The sequence below is a fragment of the Mizuhopecten yessoensis genome, unplaced genomic scaffold, assembly GCF_002113885.1.
Source record: "Mizuhopecten yessoensis strain PY_sf001 unplaced genomic scaffold, ASM211388v2 scaffold4823, whole genome shotgun sequence".
NCBI classification, from domain to species: domain Eukaryota; kingdom Metazoa; phylum Mollusca; class Bivalvia; order Pectinida; family Pectinidae; genus Mizuhopecten; species Mizuhopecten yessoensis.
The window spans coordinates 1,459,669-1,482,198 of record NW_018405739.1 but is presented as its reverse complement, the minus strand read 5'-3'; the positions used below and the strand labels follow the sequence as shown (position 1 = coordinate 1,482,198).

At 34.8% G+C, this 22,530-nt stretch overlaps 1 protein-coding gene and 1 long non-coding RNA gene across 2 annotated transcripts; both read left to right on the top strand.

Moving 5' to 3' along the window:
* Nucleotides 1-1,077: 1,077 nt before the first annotated feature.
* Nucleotides 1,078-4,281, top strand: LOC110449838. Its single transcript, XR_002462907.1, has 3 exons — nt 1,078-1,167; nt 2,783-2,830; nt 4,199-4,281. It is a non-coding gene; the product is annotated as an uncharacterized LOC110449838 (long non-coding RNA).
* Nucleotides 4,282-9,845: 5,564 nt separating this feature from the next.
* LOC110449843 (NADPH oxidase 3-like) lies at nt 9,846-19,018 on the top strand. The gene is made up of 4 exons (XM_021496969.1): nt 9,846-10,070; nt 15,820-15,915; nt 16,962-17,072; nt 18,908-19,018. The coding sequence occupies exons 1-4, from the start codon at nt 10,023-10,025 to the stop codon at nt 19,016-19,018; spliced, it is 366 nt and encodes a 121-aa protein (XP_021352644.1). The 5' UTR covers nt 9,846-10,022.
* Nucleotides 19,019-22,530: the final 3,512 nt, after the last annotated feature.

Sequence of the window (22,530 nt, the reverse complement as noted above, 5' to 3'; positions counted from 1 at the left end):
TATAACTGAGTACGTAATCTCCCTAAGTTCACTCAGTGCTTAATACCCCGTAAATCATTCAGTGTTACATTTCCCTGCAGTTGGAAACTGAAGCTGCCTGCTGTATTGTAATACTTTAGCTTACCTAGCATGGTGTGCCTGTACGTTAATTAGCATAGCATACATCATGCAGCTTTTTTTCTTCTTTAAACAACACTATCTTGATATCCAGGAGGACTAAAGTGATGATATCAGAACAGAAGTATGCTCGTATGATGGACCATCAAGTCTTTCCATGTGCATGATCTTAACTCTCTTGCAAGGTCACTGAAGTTGAATGTTTTAGAACTATTAACAACTCCGTCTGAATAACCAAGAGGCCTAAGGTGACTAAGGTTGTTCAAATGAATGACCTTGACCCAATATTAAACTCATATGGATCACACACTTTTTAAAACCCTTTAACTTAGTGTCATGATTCTTGGCAGCAAAATACAGGATGATGGCTTTCAAGTTTGTTTCAAGGAATGACCGAGGCTGACCTTGAAGACAAGGTTACAAATGTCAGATTTATTAAAATCCAGCAAGCAACTTCTTCTGAAAAAGGGTAAAACTTAGGATTGTGATATTTGGTCAGTACCTAGCAGAGTAGCTAGACAGGAGAGCGATAAAAAGTGTTTAAGGTCACAATCATAGGGGTAAAGCATATAATCAGCATATATCTGGAATGAAGGGCTACTACAAAACTTGCTCAAATATTGACCTTCACCTTTTATCATAGACAGAGAAAATGTTCCAACTTTTCCACAGGGATCACAAAACTTAAGGATTATGTTGTTATTCCATTATTCTGTTAAAAACCCCATTATATAACTGGTGGTACACTACATAATTACTTCAAATCGCAACATTAAACATCTTTACAACAGCTCAGGTGACCATTTAGGCCTGTGTGCCTCTTGCTACTTGGTGCCAACACATTCTTCATTACAAGGGTAAATATATTTGAGGAATTTAATGTGCGAGGTTGTGTACTTGCAGGTTGTGTTTACCAGTCTGGACCTTGGGGAGATTGTAATGTTTTGAGTGGACAGAGGACAAAGACAAAAACACTAGTGACAGGTGACACTAGAAAATGTGTGCTGGAGAAAACTGTGTCCAGGTCGTGTGCCAGGCCTAATGGGCAAGGTACGTATCAATGCTGACCAGTTACCACCCAGCAGGTAGAGGTACTGGTTTACAATCATAATATTTGTTGTAAGGCGGGGCATGTGGGTTCGCATTACTTGCCAGAGTTTCATTTATCCAAATCTAACAACCAGCAGGTATCGTCTAACAGTACTGTCATCAATGTCATCACTGTCATCCTACAGAATATTGTTTTAACTTTGTTATGACTTTGCTCTTTACCTACATTTCAGTTAAGTTGATACATTGTATTTCAGTGCAGCCATTTTAGTGTGGAAGATTTTGAAAGATAAATTTGTATGCACCTAATTAAGCTGTTAACATAAAGATTGAGTAGTCTCCCTTTACTCACTGTAGAGGGTGTCATATTTAAAACATGTATTGAATGCCTGGTGAGAACCTTCCTTAGGAATTTATTATTTAGTAGGTATAGGACTGTCAGCTATTTATTGTCTTAATTGATTTTAATAGCCATTGCTGATTTTATGAAACTCTAGAAACAGAATTATGCAGCACTGAAGTTTTGAAAAGAAAAATTGTGATAAAAAGATGTTATACAATATATCAATGAGAGTGTGCTTCATTTTACAGTAGATTTTGTGAGATTTCAATAAGGTGTACATATACTTTTGTCTAGTGTAATTCACTGTTTTTTCATGAGAGATACATTTTTTAAACATTACTTCATGAGGAGACTTGTGCATTTAAATCTCCTGTGAATATTTATTCCACAGATAATCACATCAGTATTAAAATAGTGTCTTCACGGTAAATCACCACTGTAAATCCCAGTATCTACTACAGGCACTGTTTGTATGTACATGTGTACATGGTGACATAAAGGGATACACAGTATATATAGGGTACATAAATGTCATTATCTGAAGAATACACAAACACTGGGGGTCAGGTAAAAAAGAGGTTTACAATAATATATAAAGGAATTAAGTCATGTTTTGATTTTTGTTACTTAACTTTCCTTCATTTAAAAGAAATTGTTGTAGAGTCAATTTTTCTTTTCCAATTGACTATCTTAAAATAAGGCATGACTTTTAATGATGTTGAACCTCTTTGATATTTGTCCTCGTTGCAGTTGAACTCCAAAGGTGTCCTTTTCTCTCTGTGTGACCCAGTTTAGTGTACAGTCAATGTCAGGTTGACAATATGTGTGGTATTTTCCCACTAAAAGCCACCCCATTCTATAATGAATTGTATTAATAATAAATGTGCCAGCGCCCAGAGGAAGTTCGGGCTGTCTCTGATAACACCAGAGGGCAGCACAAGGTTCACACACAACCACTGTCACATCAGGACCAATCAAAAATTGTGTACTGAACTTTGTCGACCACCAAATGTCAAATCTCTTGAATGCCATACAACCTCTATCTTTGGATAAACATTTCAGGCCAACTGAATGTTCTGGCTGAACTATTTAGAGTTATTGCTGATTTGGGTCGGTTTACATGTTTAACTATGATGGATGACTTTGCAGTTCAGGAAAAGTGACTATAATCTCATGGGACCTACACATGTATTATATTATATAGTGTATGTAAATGAGGCCAATGTTTCAGATAGGATGTGTGGCAGTAAAATGATTTTTATATCTTCTCAGCCTAGCTAAAGATATTCAGCCAGATACTGACCTCTACCTCAGACACATGTAAGATCTTTGGTTACTCCTGTGGATGTCCCTATAGAAACATACCCAATAGTCTGTATACAAGGTTTGGTTGTTTGAAGCTGCATTAGCTGTTCAAATCATGAATTCAAATTTTCAAGATGATATTTTGCTTTTAATTTCCTAAAAATTTCAAAATACCTTTTTTTATGTCTTTTGATGTTAATGTTGAATCAATATGATTTTGTGTGAGTTTTGAAATTTTGAAAATACATCTTGTGGAGAAATTTGTGTAATTTGGTCCTTATCTAATATGGCTTTGAACACCCATGCCAAAAAATGTGAGTTTCATTTGATCCTCTTGTCCTTAGTAACATAAGAAAAAATATATATACAGCAAAACATTGTTAGTTCATACACTCTTATTTTCAAAGAAAATTTATAAAAAAAACAAGAAACATTAGATTAACATTAAGATGTTGCTTGATTTTTTTGGCAGAATCTTTGAGTGAGGATGAATGGATCAAATGAATCCCAGTTTTTAACTACCAGATATAGTTTTGTGTGTGTTTGTATAAGTGTATATATTCTATCAACTATTGTGCCACTTTGTAACTGTATTGTCTGAACACAGATGTATTATCATTTGTTAGCTTGACATTTACGTTGTCAAGTGTTTAGATTGAATCAGGACTGATTTCAATAAGACTTTGTACAATTTACAATACAAGATGCACTTGTGAACCGCTCTCAAAGTGTAATTTCCTGCTCTTTTCATTTTTTTAGAAAGATTTTGTCACAATGATTACTCCTAAACACCCAGAGTGATTTAAATGAAACTTTGTATACTTGATCAGTATCTTATGAAGTTATGCAGCAGCAATCAAATTTTAGTTTGTGTATCCTCCCATTTTAAGGGAGTTATGCCCCTTGATTTTAAGAGCGTACCACAACAGTTACTCCTTAATACCAGACTGGTTATATAATTGTAAACCTGCATTCAAAATGTATTTCTTTCTATTTAAAGAGAGTTCTGCCCAAAACAGAAAGACTGCAACTATTTCTCCTAAAATACCATCCATTCGAAGTTGTCTGGACATCTCTCCCTAAAATATCAAAGTAGTTGTGAACTATATATAATTTACTTTTCATTGTGAGTGGTATCTTTTCGAGTATCTACTACAACCAAAACTGTCATAAAGATCACAAAGGGTACTAATTAGCCTGCAGTTTACATTTATATTATTATTATGTCACATGTCACCGATGAAATCATTATATTAGTGTATGAGTACATATCATGCTTATTCTTTTTCTCTGTGTGTTATTTTTAAGCATACATCATTTTTTTCTCAAATGTACATTTGTGTAACAATGTTTGACTAAAGCTTTCCTTGTTTGTTAACACAGAGAGATGTTTCTTTGGGCCCTGGCAAGACTGGGAGGAGTGTCGCAACGGCGTTCAGCGCAAACAGCGGGAAGTTCTTCAAGGGGAAGATCACTGTCAACGCAAAAGTGTTAAAACAAGATCGTGTACCGAGAACTCCTGATTAAACAGAAAAACAGATTTTATTTAAAGACTGTGATGTTAACTGATGAAGGCTAGTGTCGAACTTTACACTTAGTCTTACAATAAAAAATGTCAAGCATTTACATCCAAAAGAATATCATTAGGATCTTATTGTTGGAAAAACCTTTAATAGAATATATGTTATTCTATTTTCCTGAAAACAGTTCATTTATAGATCAAAGTATTACTGAACGAAAACATTGGAGAGAAAATGTGGTGATAATTTGATAAGATAGTAATACTTACTAGTTTCATATTCATTTAAAATTTTCTTAATTTTGAGAATGTAATTTTCAACTGTTTGCAAATAAATTAACAATTATATACATGAAAAATAAGGACAGTTGCGTCCTCATACTAAAGGATTGACCTACAAAAACTCAAGGTCAGTTGTGTAGCTGATGCTGGATACCTTTGACAAAGCTTACTGCAAATCACTTATTTTTGTGAGAGATTAATTTACTTATCAATTCAGAAAAAAAGTCATTCATGAATTTGAATCTTTCACAAATATTAATTCCATCTTTAAAAGCAATCAATATTGAAATAGCATCCCCTCAATTTCAATTTGTGAAAAAGAAAAAAGAAAGAAAAAGTATACGAAAAAAAATACTTAGGAAACTAATATAAAGTGATTTACAGTATTTTGAAATCCATAACAACTTTAATTTACCATCCAGACTATGTGTTCCATTATTGAAGGAAAGTCGCATAAGCCAATGGAACAATGATTGTGTCTTATTTGTAGTGGTTGTTAGTAGTAGATTTTGTAAAAGGTCTCATTTAGAAATTATCAATAATAAATATCAAAATTATTGATACTGGAGACAGAAATTTCATATTTCTGCATTAAGATATTTCAATGAAATTCAAACACCAAATTTAAATTTTTCCCCTTGAAGAATGTCCTAAGTAAAATTGTACATGTATACCTCCTCATATTGTCTATCAACTTCTGTGTGAAAACCTCATCATGTATGATGACATTTTATAAGTATTTATCATTTTTCCCATTTCTTCATATTATTTGTTTCAAACTTCACAGAAAACCGTTTAACAAACACAGTAGAATATTCTTATCAAGCAGTTAAAGAAAACAATGTGAAAAATTGTATCCAATCACTTTAATTTCATTGATATCATCTTTTTTACATAAGTAAGAATATTCACATGTGAACAGTGTGTGCTGAGAAGATTCACCCTGTTTAAGCATGTTATACAGCTGGAAATCATCAAGCCTCACTTTGATTTTGAGGAAAATCCCAAGAAAACAAATTTTCTGCTAAAGAAAAGGAAATTCCAATGATTTAAGCCAGTATTATAGAAGTTCCTATTTGATCCATGTCAGTGTCTTATAGAACAATGTCATAAAGTAATGATCCTATTGTATATATGTTCCTTATTTTTAATCATCTTGATCTTTAATATAATCATACATAATTATATTAAGTGAGATTTGTTTTCATTAATTCTTTTAACTTCATAATTATTTACTTATTTATAAAATCAATGATTTTTTCTTCAAGAGAGCTTTCCTGTTATCTTTCATGAATTTCCCATAATCCTGCAGCAAGATTGATAATGTTTGGATCCTGGTAAAAGGCTTTTGGTACTTTGATTTTTGAAAAAGCTTTTTCAAATTTCTTTTTTAATTAGAAAATCCTGTCATTTGTAGTGTCTAGGTGTACATTATTGTAACTGTTTATACACTTCAGTAAGAAGACTATCACTTTTCTCCTGGTGCCTGTTACGTGTCGTACATGAGACAGGTATAAGAAAGCTCTGTGCTGTGCAAACCAGCCAGACGTAGGATATCTCTATCCTGTATAAAACAGATGCAGAAAATCTCTACCATATTTGGGTGTGGTTATATATTTTTATGTTCTTATTAAATTAATATGAACGACAGCATAACTAAAATGATGTCACATTGTAGAAGAGAGGCTGGCAGAGAAATCATTCTTTTTCACCAACATTTTCAATTTTGACATCTTTTCAAAACAAATTTGCAAAAAAGTACTTTTTGCTATGTGAAAATGTAGGATACGTAAAGCTGGAAATTTCATTTTAATTCATAATTTCTCAGACATTTTGAAAATGTGGTTATTGTTAATACATAAATCCATTGTTTATAGTCTCATTATAATATTGTTGTTTAGTAAGACATCTCTGTTGTCACTAAACAAAAGCAATTTCTACAAAGATTTTTTTTTTTTAAATCAAAGCGTATAAATTTGCTGCCTTAAATGTATCATTTATAATTCTGATGCAAATTATTTCCTCATAATTTTAAAAGTAACATTTTCAGTTCTTCAGTACCGTATTTGCAAAGAGTATGTATGCATGTGACTTGTGTTGTTTTTTAAAATCATACTGAACAAGAAATTATTTGTAGCTAATTGAAATTGTATGCATTTTGATAAAGCATTAATGGTAAATGTTTAGGTAAATATATATTGTATTTTCTCTGAACAAATGTATATAGATGTCTAGATTTTGTGTTTAATTTGACCAAACTTCATAACAGAAAAAACGTATTGTTTAGTTTTAGTCGGTAAACTATGTTGTAATGCTGAGGTTGTGTGATGGACCTATTGTACAAACCTACTTTTTTGACCAACTTAACATCGGACACAATTGATCAAACATGTCTTACACATGTTACATCTATTTCAATGACCAAACCAGTCACTACTTTTTTTAGGTCACCTGAGACAAAGTCTCAAGTGACCTATTGCGATCGCCTTTTGTCCGTCGTCGTCGTCGTCCGTCGTGCGTCCATAAACAATTTACATTTTCGACTTCTTCTCCAAAACCCCTGAACCAATTTCAATGAAATTTTGCAGGAACCTTCCATGGTCAAAGGTCAACAAAAATAGTGGCCGGTTTAGTCCCAAGCCCCCAGGAGCCTGAGGGGCGGGGCCTAAAAGGGTTGAATTGACTGAAATTTCAAAAATCTTCTTTTCAAGACCCAGACATAGATGGAAGGGTCTTAATGTGCTTTACCGAAATTGTGAATTTCATGACCCTGGGGTCTCACGTTTCCCCCTGGGGAGGGGGTAAACTTTTAGTTTATATANATTACATGTTAATAACTTGATTGGAATTATAACCTTGAATTGACAGTTTGATACTTTGAAAATTTTGAGCCAGCCCTACCCCCAAGGGCTGTAGGGTGGGGCTCAAAGGAGTCAGTGTGCTAAAATTTCTTCATTTTCCTTGTTAAGAATCAGAGGTGCTAGTTTCAAATCCTTTTTAGTCTGAAATCTGTATGCTAGATATTGAGTAAGGTGGTTTTATTGTTTTTTGTCACTTTGAATAATATTTCTGTTCATGTTAAAAACAAAATCAACTCTCTGTATAAATATATCAGGTGACCGTTAAGGCCCATGGGCCTCTTGTTTATTATAAGTTTCATAATGTCTCAAAATGTCTAGCTTTCCATTTCCCCAATGATACCAATAGCTTCAGTGGTAGAAATGATACCAATAGCTTCAGTGGTAGAAAATAGTCTCATTTTGTATTTGGTTGAATATTTTTGCCAGATATTTAAGTTACAACTCCCCCCTGTTTAGATTATCTCCCCTTATTTGTTGGTTTAAAATGGCATTGCTTATACAATGGGCCCACTATCTGTGTATCATATGTTTTATTAATTCACATTTGTTCAGAAAATGTTTTATGATAATAAAAGATTTAAATATTGGTTTGCTTTTAAGAAGTTATTTTTATGATGAGGTGTACACTTTACCAACAGTTAAAAATCCCCCCCCCCCCCCCCCCCCCCCCCCATGCTGCCAAAAACTGTTACTATAGACATATATGTCCTGGAAACTGATTTTTCCACTTAAGATATATATTTGATAGATAAGAACAATAGAGGTCAAATAAGCCAATAGCTAACCAGTAACAGTGTTCCGATTATTAATAGGGATTCAATCCCTGGACTGTTATACTATTGCTCACAGTTTTGTCCAAGATGGAATTTTGGGGAGTTTATTGTATATGTGAAACCAGAGTGCAGTGAGGCATAGATCCTTTTAGATTTACTCTGCAGTCACTTTATACACTTACACAAGTCCGTTGTGAGTATGGAGACTACTACACTGGTACAGTTCAGGTCACTGGTACTTGCCAATTTATCACGGAAAAGAAACTGCAATTGTATTTATTATGACATAATATTTTTGTTTGTAATTTGACAAAATAATCGTGTAAAATGCCAAAGTATGTGATGCTCTGTTGAATGAATTAAGCTAACTTGAGTCTAACCCTACTTGGCTAGTGTGGATGACAGCTGTTCAAATTGATTCAAATAACAAATATGAAATTAATGTATTTAAGGAATGACCAAGATTTTTTTTCGGTATATGCCGTATATACCAAAACAAAATATTGGGCATTCTTTATAATTTAATTTTAAAAAAGTAGACAAACACAATTAAAGGTTTATATAATTTTTACGTAAACTAAACAATTGCGCTAAAAAAAAGCTGTGTTGTAATTTTGCATTCTGAAGTAGTTCCTTCATCAGTTGTTTTTCTTTTTAGGTATATACGATATATACCAAAAATATATTATGGGGGAGATAGGCAAAATTTAATTATTCATGTATCATCAAAATTCATGAAAAATATAAATAAAAACAATAAGAGACTGTATTCAATCTGTTCCTAGCTGTAGTTCTATGATTCTAGAGAAGACGGCAGACAACAAGTTTATCATATAATATTTTTTTACATTCCTGTTCAGAAAATATACAACCATAGATGGCAAAGTGCAGCTTAATGTTTTAAGTAAACAAGATTTTACTTTAATTTTAATTATTATACAAAGATGTTATAAGGCAACGCTGTCTGAACTAAAATTCACAAAATCTACATTATATTGAGACAAAAATCTAGGGACTTCCCTGGGTCTGCAATATTTTCGATCGTTCAATTTTTACCAAAAATTAATATAATTACCATTTGTAAACTTTGAAAGCCAAATCATATCAACTTGGACCTTTTTTTTACCCTATCCTTATATTGATTAGAACCCTCTGCTACCTTTTACTTTAAAATGATTTTAAAGATTTCTTCCTCATTTACCTACTTTTACCCACATTTGGTAAATATGAAATAATTGTGTTAACTGTTGGTACAAAAGGAACAAAGTTATTATAATTCAGATATTTTATAACTTGTGTTAATTTAGTTGTTTATTTCTAAACATTAGTGATAAGAGCTAATTGTAGCATTTGGTAATATAGAATTTAACAAAGTTAAAAAAAAAATCAAAGGCCAAAAATTGGCAAATAATAAAAAGACAGTATAAATGGTGGTGTTTAAAATTCATCAGAAAATGTGAACAATTTCTCATGTATGCGAAACTGTCTTCTAGCTCAGAAGCTCACCAATGTAGTCGTAACAGTGAAAGGGAGGCAATCCCGGCGTCATTATTGTATTAAGTGTAGGTAACTCGTGTAAAATTAACGTTCCACCACCAGAGGGCGTAATCATACTCTTACAGGAAGAGAGAGTAGCATGTGTTTTGTTTACAAAGATGAGCTGTGTGACGAAGCCTATCGAGCGATACATCACCGGTCGTCTGCTATAAATCTTGACGGATAAAGAAGTAGACACACATGCACGCCAATGAACGTTCCCTGAAACAGTAAACATGTTTTGTGGGAAACTATTGAACGATTTGCCAAGGTGGATTGTCATTGTAAGTAATTTTGAAGATACAAAATGTACTGTACTGTACTGTAACCTACATGCTTTGTAAACAGGTTTAAAGGGTGTGTAGTCAAAATGAGGTATCAACTACCATAAAGGCTATTTCTTTATATAGGTAAAGTTTATTGTGATACGACCTGACGTCAGGAATATGTATTTTTGATTCAACTTTTATTTGCAAAACAGATAAGAGTGTACAGTAACTGTTACATGTAAGCTTTTTTGTCAGCTTACAATTGTTCTTACCTTAATTACATTCACTGCTTAATGTATAATGTTAAATATATAATTAAAATCAACATAGCTATATGAAAAAGAATATAAAATCAAATCGTGTAAGAATATATTGCTGCTATTGGCTTTTTTTTTCAAAAACAATGTGCTTAATTAGGGGAGAGTCAGGGGGTGGCGAGGCAACGTTTTGATTAGTTATTTGGTTCTAGCTAGAGCATGTCTAAAATTCTGAGCCAAGTTTAAGGGTTTGAATGACCTGGTGTGGCTATTGCATTTTCATTTCCTTTTACTTACCAACTAAACAAACCCACAAAAGGTGGTGTGGGATCTCCTATTTCTTTATGGTTGATATTGTTGAAGAAGCGGAACTAGACTGATCATGAGTTGATTAGAGTTCGGAGGTCCCATATGTTTGAATACCTGTTTGGCTGTTGCATTTTCTTTTTTGTGTTAGGCCTACAATGCACTTGGAAACATTTATTTATGCGTTTTGGCCTATTTCTAAAGTTGATTGTATCTACACTGTAGTCTGTATGACTGCCTACTAGTTGTAGTGAGGACTTTTATTATACATGCAGGTTCCAATATTTAAATTTATCAGTGTAAAACCAGAAAATAGCTGTAGTGTATATAAGAGTTGTTGATCAGTAATATTACTATAAAAAGTTATCCTTTCATTCTTGGCTTGGAAGTTGGATGCTGCTCAGCCTTTTACATCATTTAGAGCAGAGGAAAAAAAACTATAGCTCTTCTTTACACCAGACAATAAGGGCTGTTATCCCTAGGTTCCTGTACATACATTGCAGGATGTGCTGGAGGTTAAGGCTATATATGTTGACACAAACAGATCGGTTTCATGTTTTGAGTAGAGTTTAATTGTCTCAAAAAGAAATTGGGTCATGAAAACAATTACTGGGTAACTCAAGGCACATTCATTCATGTTTCCTGAATATTGGAAATTGTCCTTGTCCAAAGTATTTGTTTTAATTGCTCTCAAGGCAAAAGAAAGGTCAAAGGTCAAGATCACATTACTATAAATTATTTAAAGAATAATTCTACAGGATGCCTAGATTTTTGGTAAGTATGTCGTTTGCTGGAGGTGAAAGGCTACTAAAGTTCTAGAATGACCTAAACCAACTTGCAAGGTCGTACTATGGGTCACATACATTATAAAAAAAAATCAAATGACTTATATATATACATCATATACATGTATCGATACTTAAAGGGGCTGGTCGGGGAAAAAAATACAAAATAGATGGGTCTAAATGCGTTCTCTGGCCTTCCAAAAGTTATACCACGGCAATATGATGTTCCAGTTCTGCTTGCAATGTCCAGTTTTGACCACTATATATATATACATATTTATATATGTCACGTAGTTGTTTCGAAAGTGAGGCAGTGAAGATAACAACAACAGCACGCCGTCATGTGGCATGTCGGACTCAACTAGCGGACAAGACAGCAATACTATACGTAAATAATTGTTTTCAAAGGTCATGTATAATGCAAGTGTAGTATTCCTACCTATATGTTGTTGTTATATACAACGGTATTGATACCGTCGACTCGTGCCTGTCATGACTTTTGAATGCATCTTTTTCTTTCGCCGCGATGTTTACATTTGGCCTTGTTGATGATGCGCGTGCGGTAAAATTACATCACTGATCTGGGTCAATTGAGAGTTTTAGACTGTCAGGTGACGATTTAGGATTTCCTTAATATAATTATAATTTTAACTCTAAGGGAGTGAATTTCAGCAAAATTTGAATCAGTATATTTCATAAGAAGGTATTTTAAACATGTGTATGCCATTTTAGCAAATATGACATTTTTTTCCCGACCAGCCCCTTTAACCAAAAAACATGGTCATATAATAATTTGTGTGTATAGGTATAGCTGGATTGGGGCTATCAAGTTTGTTCCAATGAATGATCTTGACCTATTTTCAAGGCTTCAAAGATCAAATAAGTCATAGTTAATATAAGTGATTTATGTCAGTGGAAACCTGTGCATGTTTCATAAATGTGCATGAAAGGACATGTGACCAAATTATTAAAAAATATTTTTAAGAACTATTGAGATGTTATATAAAGGCTTAACATTCTGACATCCTGACCCATGTACTAGGTACTTCTCTGTCCACTCTAATTCTATACAGGAAGTGCTGTGTGTGTGAATTACATGGGCAATAGTAACATAGGATACCCCAGATTAGTATGATATTAGAGCAATTTTGAGAACACTTCCGAGAACACTTCCGACCACTGACAAATAAGTGACTCAAAATTATCATTAGGCAGCTGATGTACACAAGTGGGCATTTCTGAATAAACATGATGGTGCAGTTTATATGTCGTCCATAAACTGACTAAATATCACGTATACCTGATGATTATGGCAATATATTAGTTTTGCATTTACTTTAAATAAATGTACATGTTTTATGAAAGTAAAGTTTCAGAAAATGTCACCGTTAAATTGTTATACTCCAGGCATACAGGCTGTTTTCATATTAACATTAGATCTTAGTGGGACTTATCAACATTTTGAGATGATGTTCAGGACTCGTCTGATAAAAACTAAAATATATTTGAGTATATATATATAAGGTAAATGTCTTAATGTTGAATACAACTGGTACTGGAATAGATCTTTGGATATATTATAGTGGCAATGAAGTACATAATAAACATATTTTTTACTTAGTTTAGAGTGAGTAAAAAATTGGTACTTGGAAAAAATATCATAATAAGCATGATATCATAGTATCTGATATTATATTGAGTGGGTTCCACTATAGTTTGAACAGTTTCATCAGCAGCTCCCCTTGTAATTGTAATTGTCCCCCCCCCCTAACGGTGAATAAGTGTAAGTATGAGCTCTTAGAATTTGTCCTCCCTTTGACCATATCTCCAAATAGAAACGTATGCCATTTTTAGGGCAATGACACACAGAATCTGTATACCCTCCCCAGCTCCTTCTGACAGGAGGACAACAGTTCCTGTTGTGTATAATTTGGCTGTACTGAACTTGACTACCAATGTCTACTGATCAGCCATTAATAACCTGCCATGTCACCTACATTTGTGAGGGTCAACCCGACATGACCTCCACCACTTGTGCAGATTGTGGTATTATACTGGAATCTCATGCATACACCAACATTGAAAATGTTTAAAAATCACCCTTTGAAAGCTTTAAATATTAAAAACTCTTTTGAAAGGGTATATATTCTAGTATCATAAAAGGCAAAATAAACATCATAGCATTGTGACTTCACATTGGTGACAACAGTACATGAAGACAAGATGACAATGTCGAAGACCTAAGGTTTGTCAACTTCTTCTTTGCAAAATTTGCAGGCAATAATTGTGTTCATTCTTGGTAATTAATGTATACATTATTACGTTATCATATAAGAAGGAACATAATTTCGTTCTTTTCAAATGAAATTTAAGAAACTTTTCTCTAAGCTTTTAGTCCTGAAAATTTATGGCATTTTCCAGTCTGAACTGTGTACATGCATTGAGAGTACTAGATTTCTATAATAACTGTAAATGGCTTTCACACAAGTGGAATAGGTGTATAATTTACAGCTATAGACTTGATTTTATAACCTGTAGTAAATACATGAATGTGTATGTTTACCTGCTAGGAGCATGGAGGGGCATGCATCAATTCTATCTGTTCGACAATGTATAAGCCTATATAAGTGATTTGGTTATGGTGTCTTGCAGTGCTTGCTAGGTCATTCCTTTCCACTGGAAATTGAATGGATTGATGATGGATCCTTGTGATCACTTCCTGTTGTAGACTTGTACCAACTGATGAAATCAGAATTGAAGGTCTGTAAATGTACACGTAACAAGATACCTTTTAGAATATTTCTACAATGTTATATATATATCTCTATATATATGCTAATCTTTATGACAAGGAAAAAAATATCTACCCAATCATTTTATTAGCTCACCTGGCCTTAAATGATACCGCAGTCTTAGTCTGATGTCAATATTTCCCTTAAAAGACTACTAGTCTACTTTGGTATATTGCACCCCCGGGCCCTTGTACAAATGCAATGACGGTTGAAGCCCCCTGGGAGTGGTGGGGTAGTGTACAAAAAATAATTAAGTTTAATATATGAAAGGCTATTAACTCATTCACCCCTGAAGACACATTTAAACTCTTTCTAATCAAAGGTTGGAATAATTCATTATGAAATTTCAGGGTGAAATGAGTTAATCCATAGTCTGTAGGTGTAAGGGATTTTAGTTGGCATTGCATCTCTAAGCCAAGGAAATTCAAAGTTATGTAAATAAAGTCTTTGGCCTCTCCCATACAGAGAGTCTGTGGAAAAACAGACTAATCTGTAAAAGACTAATTGATTGGCTATGGAGTGCCTCAGAGTCAAGGGGGGTTCTGTGTTGTATAACTGAAGATCATGGTCTCAGGGAGTTGAGGAGCATATGACCCAAATAAGGAAAATGGGGTTAAATCTTATCTTTAAAAGACCTATTATGTGCCTCCAAGATTTTTTTTCTCTCATTTCCCTGTGTGTAAAATAGAGCTGTCCAGGGTAAGAAACGGGTGTAGGAAATTTCTATCTTACACCCCATTTCACGTGACGTCACAATGACTCAACAATGATGTGACATCACGAATTTGGAACTCTCCGATGCAGTGCAGAAAAGGTGATGTGATGAAATTAAAACCTTTCACAATATTTTAACCGTACATGTTAGAAAGTTGTGATTAATTTTCTGCATAAACATTGTTTGCTAATATGGGATATGATTAATATGGCTGGCTAATTCGTTTTCGTCGAAAAAGCTCAGGGGAAAAATTGAAATTTTCAAAATGGTGGCTAGTCCAACCGCATATTCATGGTTTCTGAGCTTATTCTGGTAGTTGGAATGAGAGAAAAATACTCTTTCCTGCCCAAGGGTGTAGGATAGGGAAATTCCATCCTCTGTATTTTCAAATTTGGCAAAACCCCTCGGCAAAGCCTTGGGTTTTTACTAAATTTGAAAAACCCTCGGGTGGAATTTCCCTATCCTACACCCCTGGACATGAAAGAGTCTTATAATATTTATTCTTTCTTTATCAGTTGGATTACATAAATAACCAGTCTGAAAACCCATACTTCTGATATGCTATAGTCCTATTCAATCAAAACATCACAAAACACTAATTTAATCAAGTGTGGTCATCACAAGAATAAAATCAAATCTTCAAGGGTGGCTTATGTAATTAATTCAAGATAACAGATAACCAAAATAGAGTAACTGTTTTAAATATATAAATATACCAAGCTCCTATGAGGAAAAAGTCATCCTCTCTTTGATGCCAATAAGGAATTTCACCACCTGGCATTTTTCAGGGCCTTTATACTCAAGTTCATAAATACAAGTGTTTGAAAACATTGGGATATTTGTAGGGGCATACTTGATATTTGATACAATTGTGTCATCTTTGTATAATGTGTCTTTTTTTTCCCTCAGGCATTATGGTTAGGTGCAAACATCGGGATATTTGTAGAGGCGTATTTGAGATTTGAGACCTCAATTGATTACTTCTATACCAGGAGAATACTTGGGGTAAGTTTGATTGGGGTTTTTTTCCGAGAAACATACGAACCACTGGAAATATTTTCACTGTATGATTATGTATGGAGAAGCTAAAATGATTGCTCTATATACATGTATATACACAAACAGGTCAAAAGGTCATTTACACTACTTCATTATCCTGTTTAGCAGTGAGTGGTTTCACCACTGCTGTCTGTCCAATTCACATCCCCATACGTATACCCCTTGGTACATGTTCCCTACTGGTTATTTATAAACATTGACTTTCATTATTCTCTTACAATCGATACATTATCTTATAATGTAAAAATAAATTTACAGGATTAATCATAGTTAAATATATGTTTCCCAAATTTGTAGCAGTCCCATAAATGTTGCCTCCTCCTCCTCTCTCCTGTTCATCCCTCATGGTCATTAAAATATATTTTTCTGACTAATTAGCATGAGGCTTTGACAAGTTTCCTCTGTGGGCACCACAAAGGAGTGATAATTTTTCCTCCCAAACTTTCCTGCTGTAAAATGAGGTGTATTGGTGAACCCCTTGCACAACACCATCATCAAAGACCCCTGAAATATGAGATAAAACTGATCATTGATGATACAGTTGTGCAGTTCACAAATCAATGATCCATGTTAACGTTGGCTGCCTTTATTGAGGTAGGGCAAAACAGATTTTTCCCTATCAAAAATCCAAATGCTGCTGAGATATTGATATTTGAATTCTGTAAGCCTGCCCTTGCCTTGCCCGGAGTGCAGTCATACATTGTTCCATCCATATGTACATGAACATTGTCATGTGAAATTGTTGTCGCTGAGTCTCACCTTGCCTGGCAGTACACCCCACACACCCATCCATCTAATTCAGTGTATATGTACAAGTATGCACATATATATGTCAAATATGATAATGTTGTCCCAAGTCTGCCTTTGCCTTGAACCATTGCATTCCCCCTCCTCCCCACTCCTCCAACATGTCCGCTCCATGTCTATCAGTCTATGTTAAAAATCATATTTTCGTACATATGTATGTTATGACATTTTTTCCATTTTCCTAGCCTGCCCTGGCCTGGGCCCGAGGAAGTGCTGCTGCCCTCAACCTCAACTGTATGCTAATCCTGTTGCCTGTGTGTAGAAACTTCATATCTTTCCTCAGGAGTTCCTTCAGGGTGAGTAGACGTATACACCATCACCTCTTCTGTTTGCAGAAAACTTCTTTACACTGCTTATGGTACAATTAGTCACCTTGTTATATTACATGTACATGGTAGAATCTTGTTAGTCTGGACAGTTGACTTTTTAGGTCACCTGAGCTTTTTACATTTTCAACTTCTTCTCAAGAACCAGTGGATGGAATTTTTTCAAACTTGGTCAGAATCATCCTTGGTAGATGAGGCTACAAATTTGTGAAATTGGGATTCCTACCCCAACCCCTGGGGCCAGGGCAAGGCCCCAAAGAGAAAATTAACCAATATTTCAAAAATCTTCTTCTCCAGGCTCAGAGGTACATGTACTACAGTCATTTTCTCTGCATGGAAAGAAAGACCATCAGGGGCTTTATTTAAATTGTAATTTCAGGACCCCCAAGCTATCCGTTCTCCCTTGGGGAGGGGGTAAAGTTTACTATAGTTTATATAGGGAAATAACACTTTTGGGTATATTATTGACGATTTTCTATAGGATTTGTTTTTACTTGGTGAGAATTATCCTTGGATGAAGATAGTTTCAAATTGTAAAATTGAGATTCCAACCCCAATCCCTGGGACCAGGGTGGGGCCCCCAAGGGAAAATTAATCAATATTTCAAAAAACCTTCTTCTCATGACTCAGAGGTACTACAGTCAATTTCAGTGCATGGATAGAAATTAAAGATCATCAGTAGATTTATTGAAATTGTCAATTTCAGGACCCCCGAGCCATCCATTCCCCCTTTGGGTGGGGGTAAAGTTTACTATAGTTTATACACTGTATAGGGAAATAACACTTTAGGGTATATTTTATCCCCGAGGCTAGGGTGAGGCCCCAAAGGGAACATTTACCAATATTTTAAAATTCTTATCCTTTGATGACATATGACAAGTATTGTATTTTACTTAGTCTACATGCTGATTTCCACATCAATAATTAATTAATGTAGTCCCTTAAATATTTTAAAGTATTAGAAATTTGTTTAAACATACTTTTCCAGAACAGTTGAAGGTATTTAGCCTAAATTTGGAGTGGGCATCCTTCAAGCAAGAAGGTTCAATAAGTGATGGGTGTCTCCAGGGGTTGGGGGGCCCAAATAGGAGATTGGGTTAATCTTTAAAGGAGTACCCTTTCAGTGTGTTTGAAGGGAGTTGGCTGAAATTTGGCATGGTGCATCCTTGGTAATTTAACATTGTATACATGAAGGGACTGTTTCCCCTTAGCCTTGGACAGATGACAGAGGGCAAAAAGGGAAGAAGGAGTTAATCTTTAAAAGACATCTTAAATATGAGTTAAGACATTTTTGCATAGATTATACCTGAATAGTGCAAGACCAAGTTAAGGGACTGCAAAGTTGTATATATTTTCTGCTTCTCAATTTCCAACAGGTTAATTATCACAAACCTTTATACAAATGTTGCTCTTGTGGTCCTGACTAAGCATTGTGATTTTCATTCTTTTGATAAATAAGAAATCTAAGATGATCACCATGGTCTCAAGTTAGTAGTAGTATTTCAACTTCCTGTCTTATATTCAGATAACAAGATCTAGAGTAACTGGTGACTGATATTGAAATTGAGGAAGGATTTTTGTCTTGTTATATTCTGGTATGGTTGACAATTCACTTACTGTTCACCATCATTTTTATTGTACCTTTTATTACACATAATCACGATAATTATACCTATAGTCATAAAGTTCTACGTCTACAAATTGTTTGCTCCACTGACTTCTGTGTTCAGTCACGAATGTGCTATAAAATGTGGTAATTCTATAGTCATGACATGTTGGATTTGCCTTTTGATATTTTCTTGTAGAGATATGGAAAGTTCAAATATTTCCCAATCATTTTCTGTATAACTAGGTCTCTGAGTTTAGAGCAACTTGATGAAGCATGTCAGCAGCTTGTGATGGTGGTAACATTATAACTCAGGGTGGGGACACAAGAGTAATGTTCCTAGGGTTTATATCTCACCAACCTGTTTTATAACATTAGTACACTGTAACAATATTTTAACATACATTTACAAGATACTAGCCATAACCCTTTTATCCTATATAGCTCTAGCCTGAAAACCATACAAATTGAGAGAATATATCTCCGTCCTACCTTCTAATCTTACCACCTTGACAAGCTTTGTAAATTATACACCTGTGTGGCAATTTTAATCAGTAAAGACATCTTTCAGCATTTGTTAACATAATTGTTTCAAGTTTGTATATTTTAAAAAACAGGCACGACAAAACTTACATAACATGTTTGTAATGATAAGTTGATGGCTGGTATGATTACCTGGATTGATTTCTTGTGAGATCATCTAAGTTGATTTCGGGTGAGATAACCAGGGTTGGCTGCATGCGAGATTATCTAGGTTTGTTGTTTACATGATAATCTGGGTTTGCGTCTTGTGAGATAATCTGGGTTTGCGTCTTGTGAGATAATCTGGGTTTGCGTCTTGTGAGATAATCTGGGTTTGTTGTTTACATGATAATCTGGGTTTGCGTCTTGTGAGATAATCTAGGTTTGCGGCTTGTGAGATAATCTGGGTTTGTGGCTTGTGAGATAATCTGGGTTTGTTGTTTACATGGTAATCTGGGTTTGCGTCTTGTGAGATAATCTGGGGTTGCGTCTTGTGAGATAATCTGGGTTTGTTGTTTTCATGATAATCTGGGTTTGCGTCTTGTGAGATAATCTAGGTTTGTTGTTTACATGATAATCTGGGTTTATGTCTTGTGAGATAATCTGGGTTTGCGTCTTGTGAGATAATCTAGGTTTGTTGTTTACATGATAATCTGGGTTTATGTCTTTCGAGACATTCTGGGTTTGTTGTTATGATAATCTGGGTTTATGTCTTGTGAGATAATCTGGGGTTGCGTCTTGTGAGATAATCTGGGGTTGTTGTTTACATGGTAATCTGGGTTTGCGTTTGGTGAGATAATCTGGGTTTGCGGCTTGTGAAATAATCTGGGGTTGCGTCTTGTGAGATAATCTGGGTTTGCGGCTTGTGAAATAATCTGGGTTTGCGTCTTGTGAGATAATCTTGGTTTGCGGCTTGTGAGATAATCTGGGGTTGTTGTTTACATGATAATCTGGGTTTATGTCTTTCGAGACATTCTGGGTTTGTTGTTATGATAATCTGGGTTTATGTCTTGTGAGATAATCTGGGGTTGCGTCTTGTGAGATAATCTGGGGTTGTTGTTTACATGGTAATCTGGGTTTGCGTTTGGTGAGATAATCTGGGTTTGCGGCTTGTGAAATAATCTGGGTTTGCGTCTTGTGTGATAATCTGGGTTTGTTGTTTACATGGTAATCTGGGTTTGCGTCTTGTGAGATAATCTTGGTTTGCGGCTTGTGAGATAATCTGGGGTTGTTGTTTACATGGTAATCTGGGTTTGCGTTTGGTGAGATAATCTGGGTTTGCGGCTTGTGAGATGATCTGGGTTTGCGGCTTGTGAGATAATCTAGGTTTGATGTTTACTTGATAATCATGGGTTTGTGGCTAAAATGTAAGATCATCTAGGTTGGCTGCTTGTGAGATAATCTAGGTTGGCCGCTGGTGAAATAATCTAGGTTAACCGCTTGTGTGATAATCTGGCCATAGGTTGCCTGCTTGTGTGATAATTTGGTTTGCTTTCTGATGAAATAACCTGGGTTGGCTGCATGGTAGATAATCTAGATTTGCTGTTTACGTGATAATCTGGGTTTGCAAGAAAATCTGGGTTGGCCGCTTGTGAGATCATCTAGGTTGGCCACTTGTGAGATAATCTAGGTTGGCCGCTCGCGGCTGGTGATAAAACATGGGTTGACTTTTTGTGAGATAATCTAGGTTTGATGTTTACGAGATAATCTGGGTTTGCTGTTTACGAGATAATCTGGGTTTGCTGTTTACAAGATAATCTGGGTTTGCTGTTTACAAGATAATCTGGGTTTGCGTCTTGTGAGATAATCTGGGTTTGCGGCTTGTGAGATGATCTGGGTTTGTTGTTTACATGATAATCGGGGTTTGCGTCTTGTGAGATAATCTGGGTTTGCTGTTTACGAGATAATCTGGGTTTGCTGATATGAGATAATCTTAATCAATTTTGATGAGATAATCGTAATTGACTGCTGGAGAGGCCAGCTGAATTAGACACTTGTGTGAAAATATTTGTTGACTGCTGGTGAGATATGGTTTACCATAGGGCATGTGGTATGAATTGGTGGACAGTGTGATAAAAATGTTCAGATTGGTGGTGAGATAGTCTGGACTGATGGTTGATATGATCAGGGTGCATTGCTAGATGCTGGCCAGGATTCACTAAGCCAAGGATATACTTGAAATGTCAAATTAATGCTGCATCCAGGAAAAAAGTGGCAACTGTCAAAATTTACTAAATAGAGTCAACCGAACTATCACTGAATTCTGTAATTATTCTATAATATGAAAATGTAGTTCTATAAATATTTCATCCCTTAGGTAGCAGAGTACAGTAGAAATGGCTTGACCCTAAAAATAATTTTGAATACGTTTTTTTTGAAGAATGATTTAAAAGGTGATTTCCCCACATTTGGGACTTGTGAAAACCATGGTTACCACATCAAAAAATGCCAAAAAGTGTTAAAACTCATGATTTTTAACCCAAAATTTGACCCACACAAGTAGTATTTTTTTCTTAAAACCTGTCTTAAATTAAATATCACCTACTTGGTCGCAGAAACTCACACTTTAGCATAGGTCCTCAAACTGGATTTTTCACAATATTTGCACATGTGCTGAGTACAAAAATAGACTACATGAAAAGCTAGCTAGCTTTTGTTGTGTATAGACACGGATTAATAAATGGCCAAAAAAATGTAGTCTCAAGTTTTGATACATGTAATATTACAGGGGTTATTCATTGTACAAAAATATCACCCATGGCCACCGTACGCTAGTGTACACTACTACCTTAGTTGTATAAAGATTTTATCAATAAGTTCTGTATATGTAGATAACTATAAATAAACCATCCCTTAGTACTGTAAATACACTATCAGCATAGCAGTTTTATTGAGGGGATAGGTATAAAATAAAAAAATTGAAGTAACCTCCCCAATTTACTTAGTTTTGCATATTTGTTTAAAAGCATTCTCGAAAGAAGTATTCCTACAGTTCTTGGCACAGGCGAATTGACGTAGAAGTCGGTTTTTCTAGCAACAGTTCTAATTTATAATTATGCTTATCAATTAGTACACTTTCCCTTAATTTTATAAATAAGTTTACACTTATATATAGTTCTTTAAATATGCTATCCTTTTGTTTTGAAATTCTCACAGATAGTAAAATCTAGAAATTGAAGGTTTGATTTCCAGTCTTGCTGTTACATTTCCCTACTCGTCTTACACTGCTATATATGAAGACATAAAGACTATCCTTCCATTTTTAGCAGGTACAAATTAACACCCCCCCCCCCCCCCCCC

Excerpts from the sequence above, each read along its gene's own strand:
- LOC110449843 (XM_021496969.1), top strand. The coding sequence starts at position 10,023 with ATGTTTTGTGGGAAACTATTGAACGATTTGCCAAGGTGGATTGTCATT. Across the intron at positions 10,071-15,819 it reads TGCCAAGGTGGATTGTCATT|GCATTATGGTTAGGTGCAAA; the intron begins GTAAGTAATTTT and ends TTTTTCCCTCAG. Across the intron at positions 15,916-16,961 it reads ATACCAGGAGAATACTTGGG|CCTGCCCTGGCCTGGGCCCG; the intron begins GTAAGTTTGATT and ends CCATTTTCCTAG.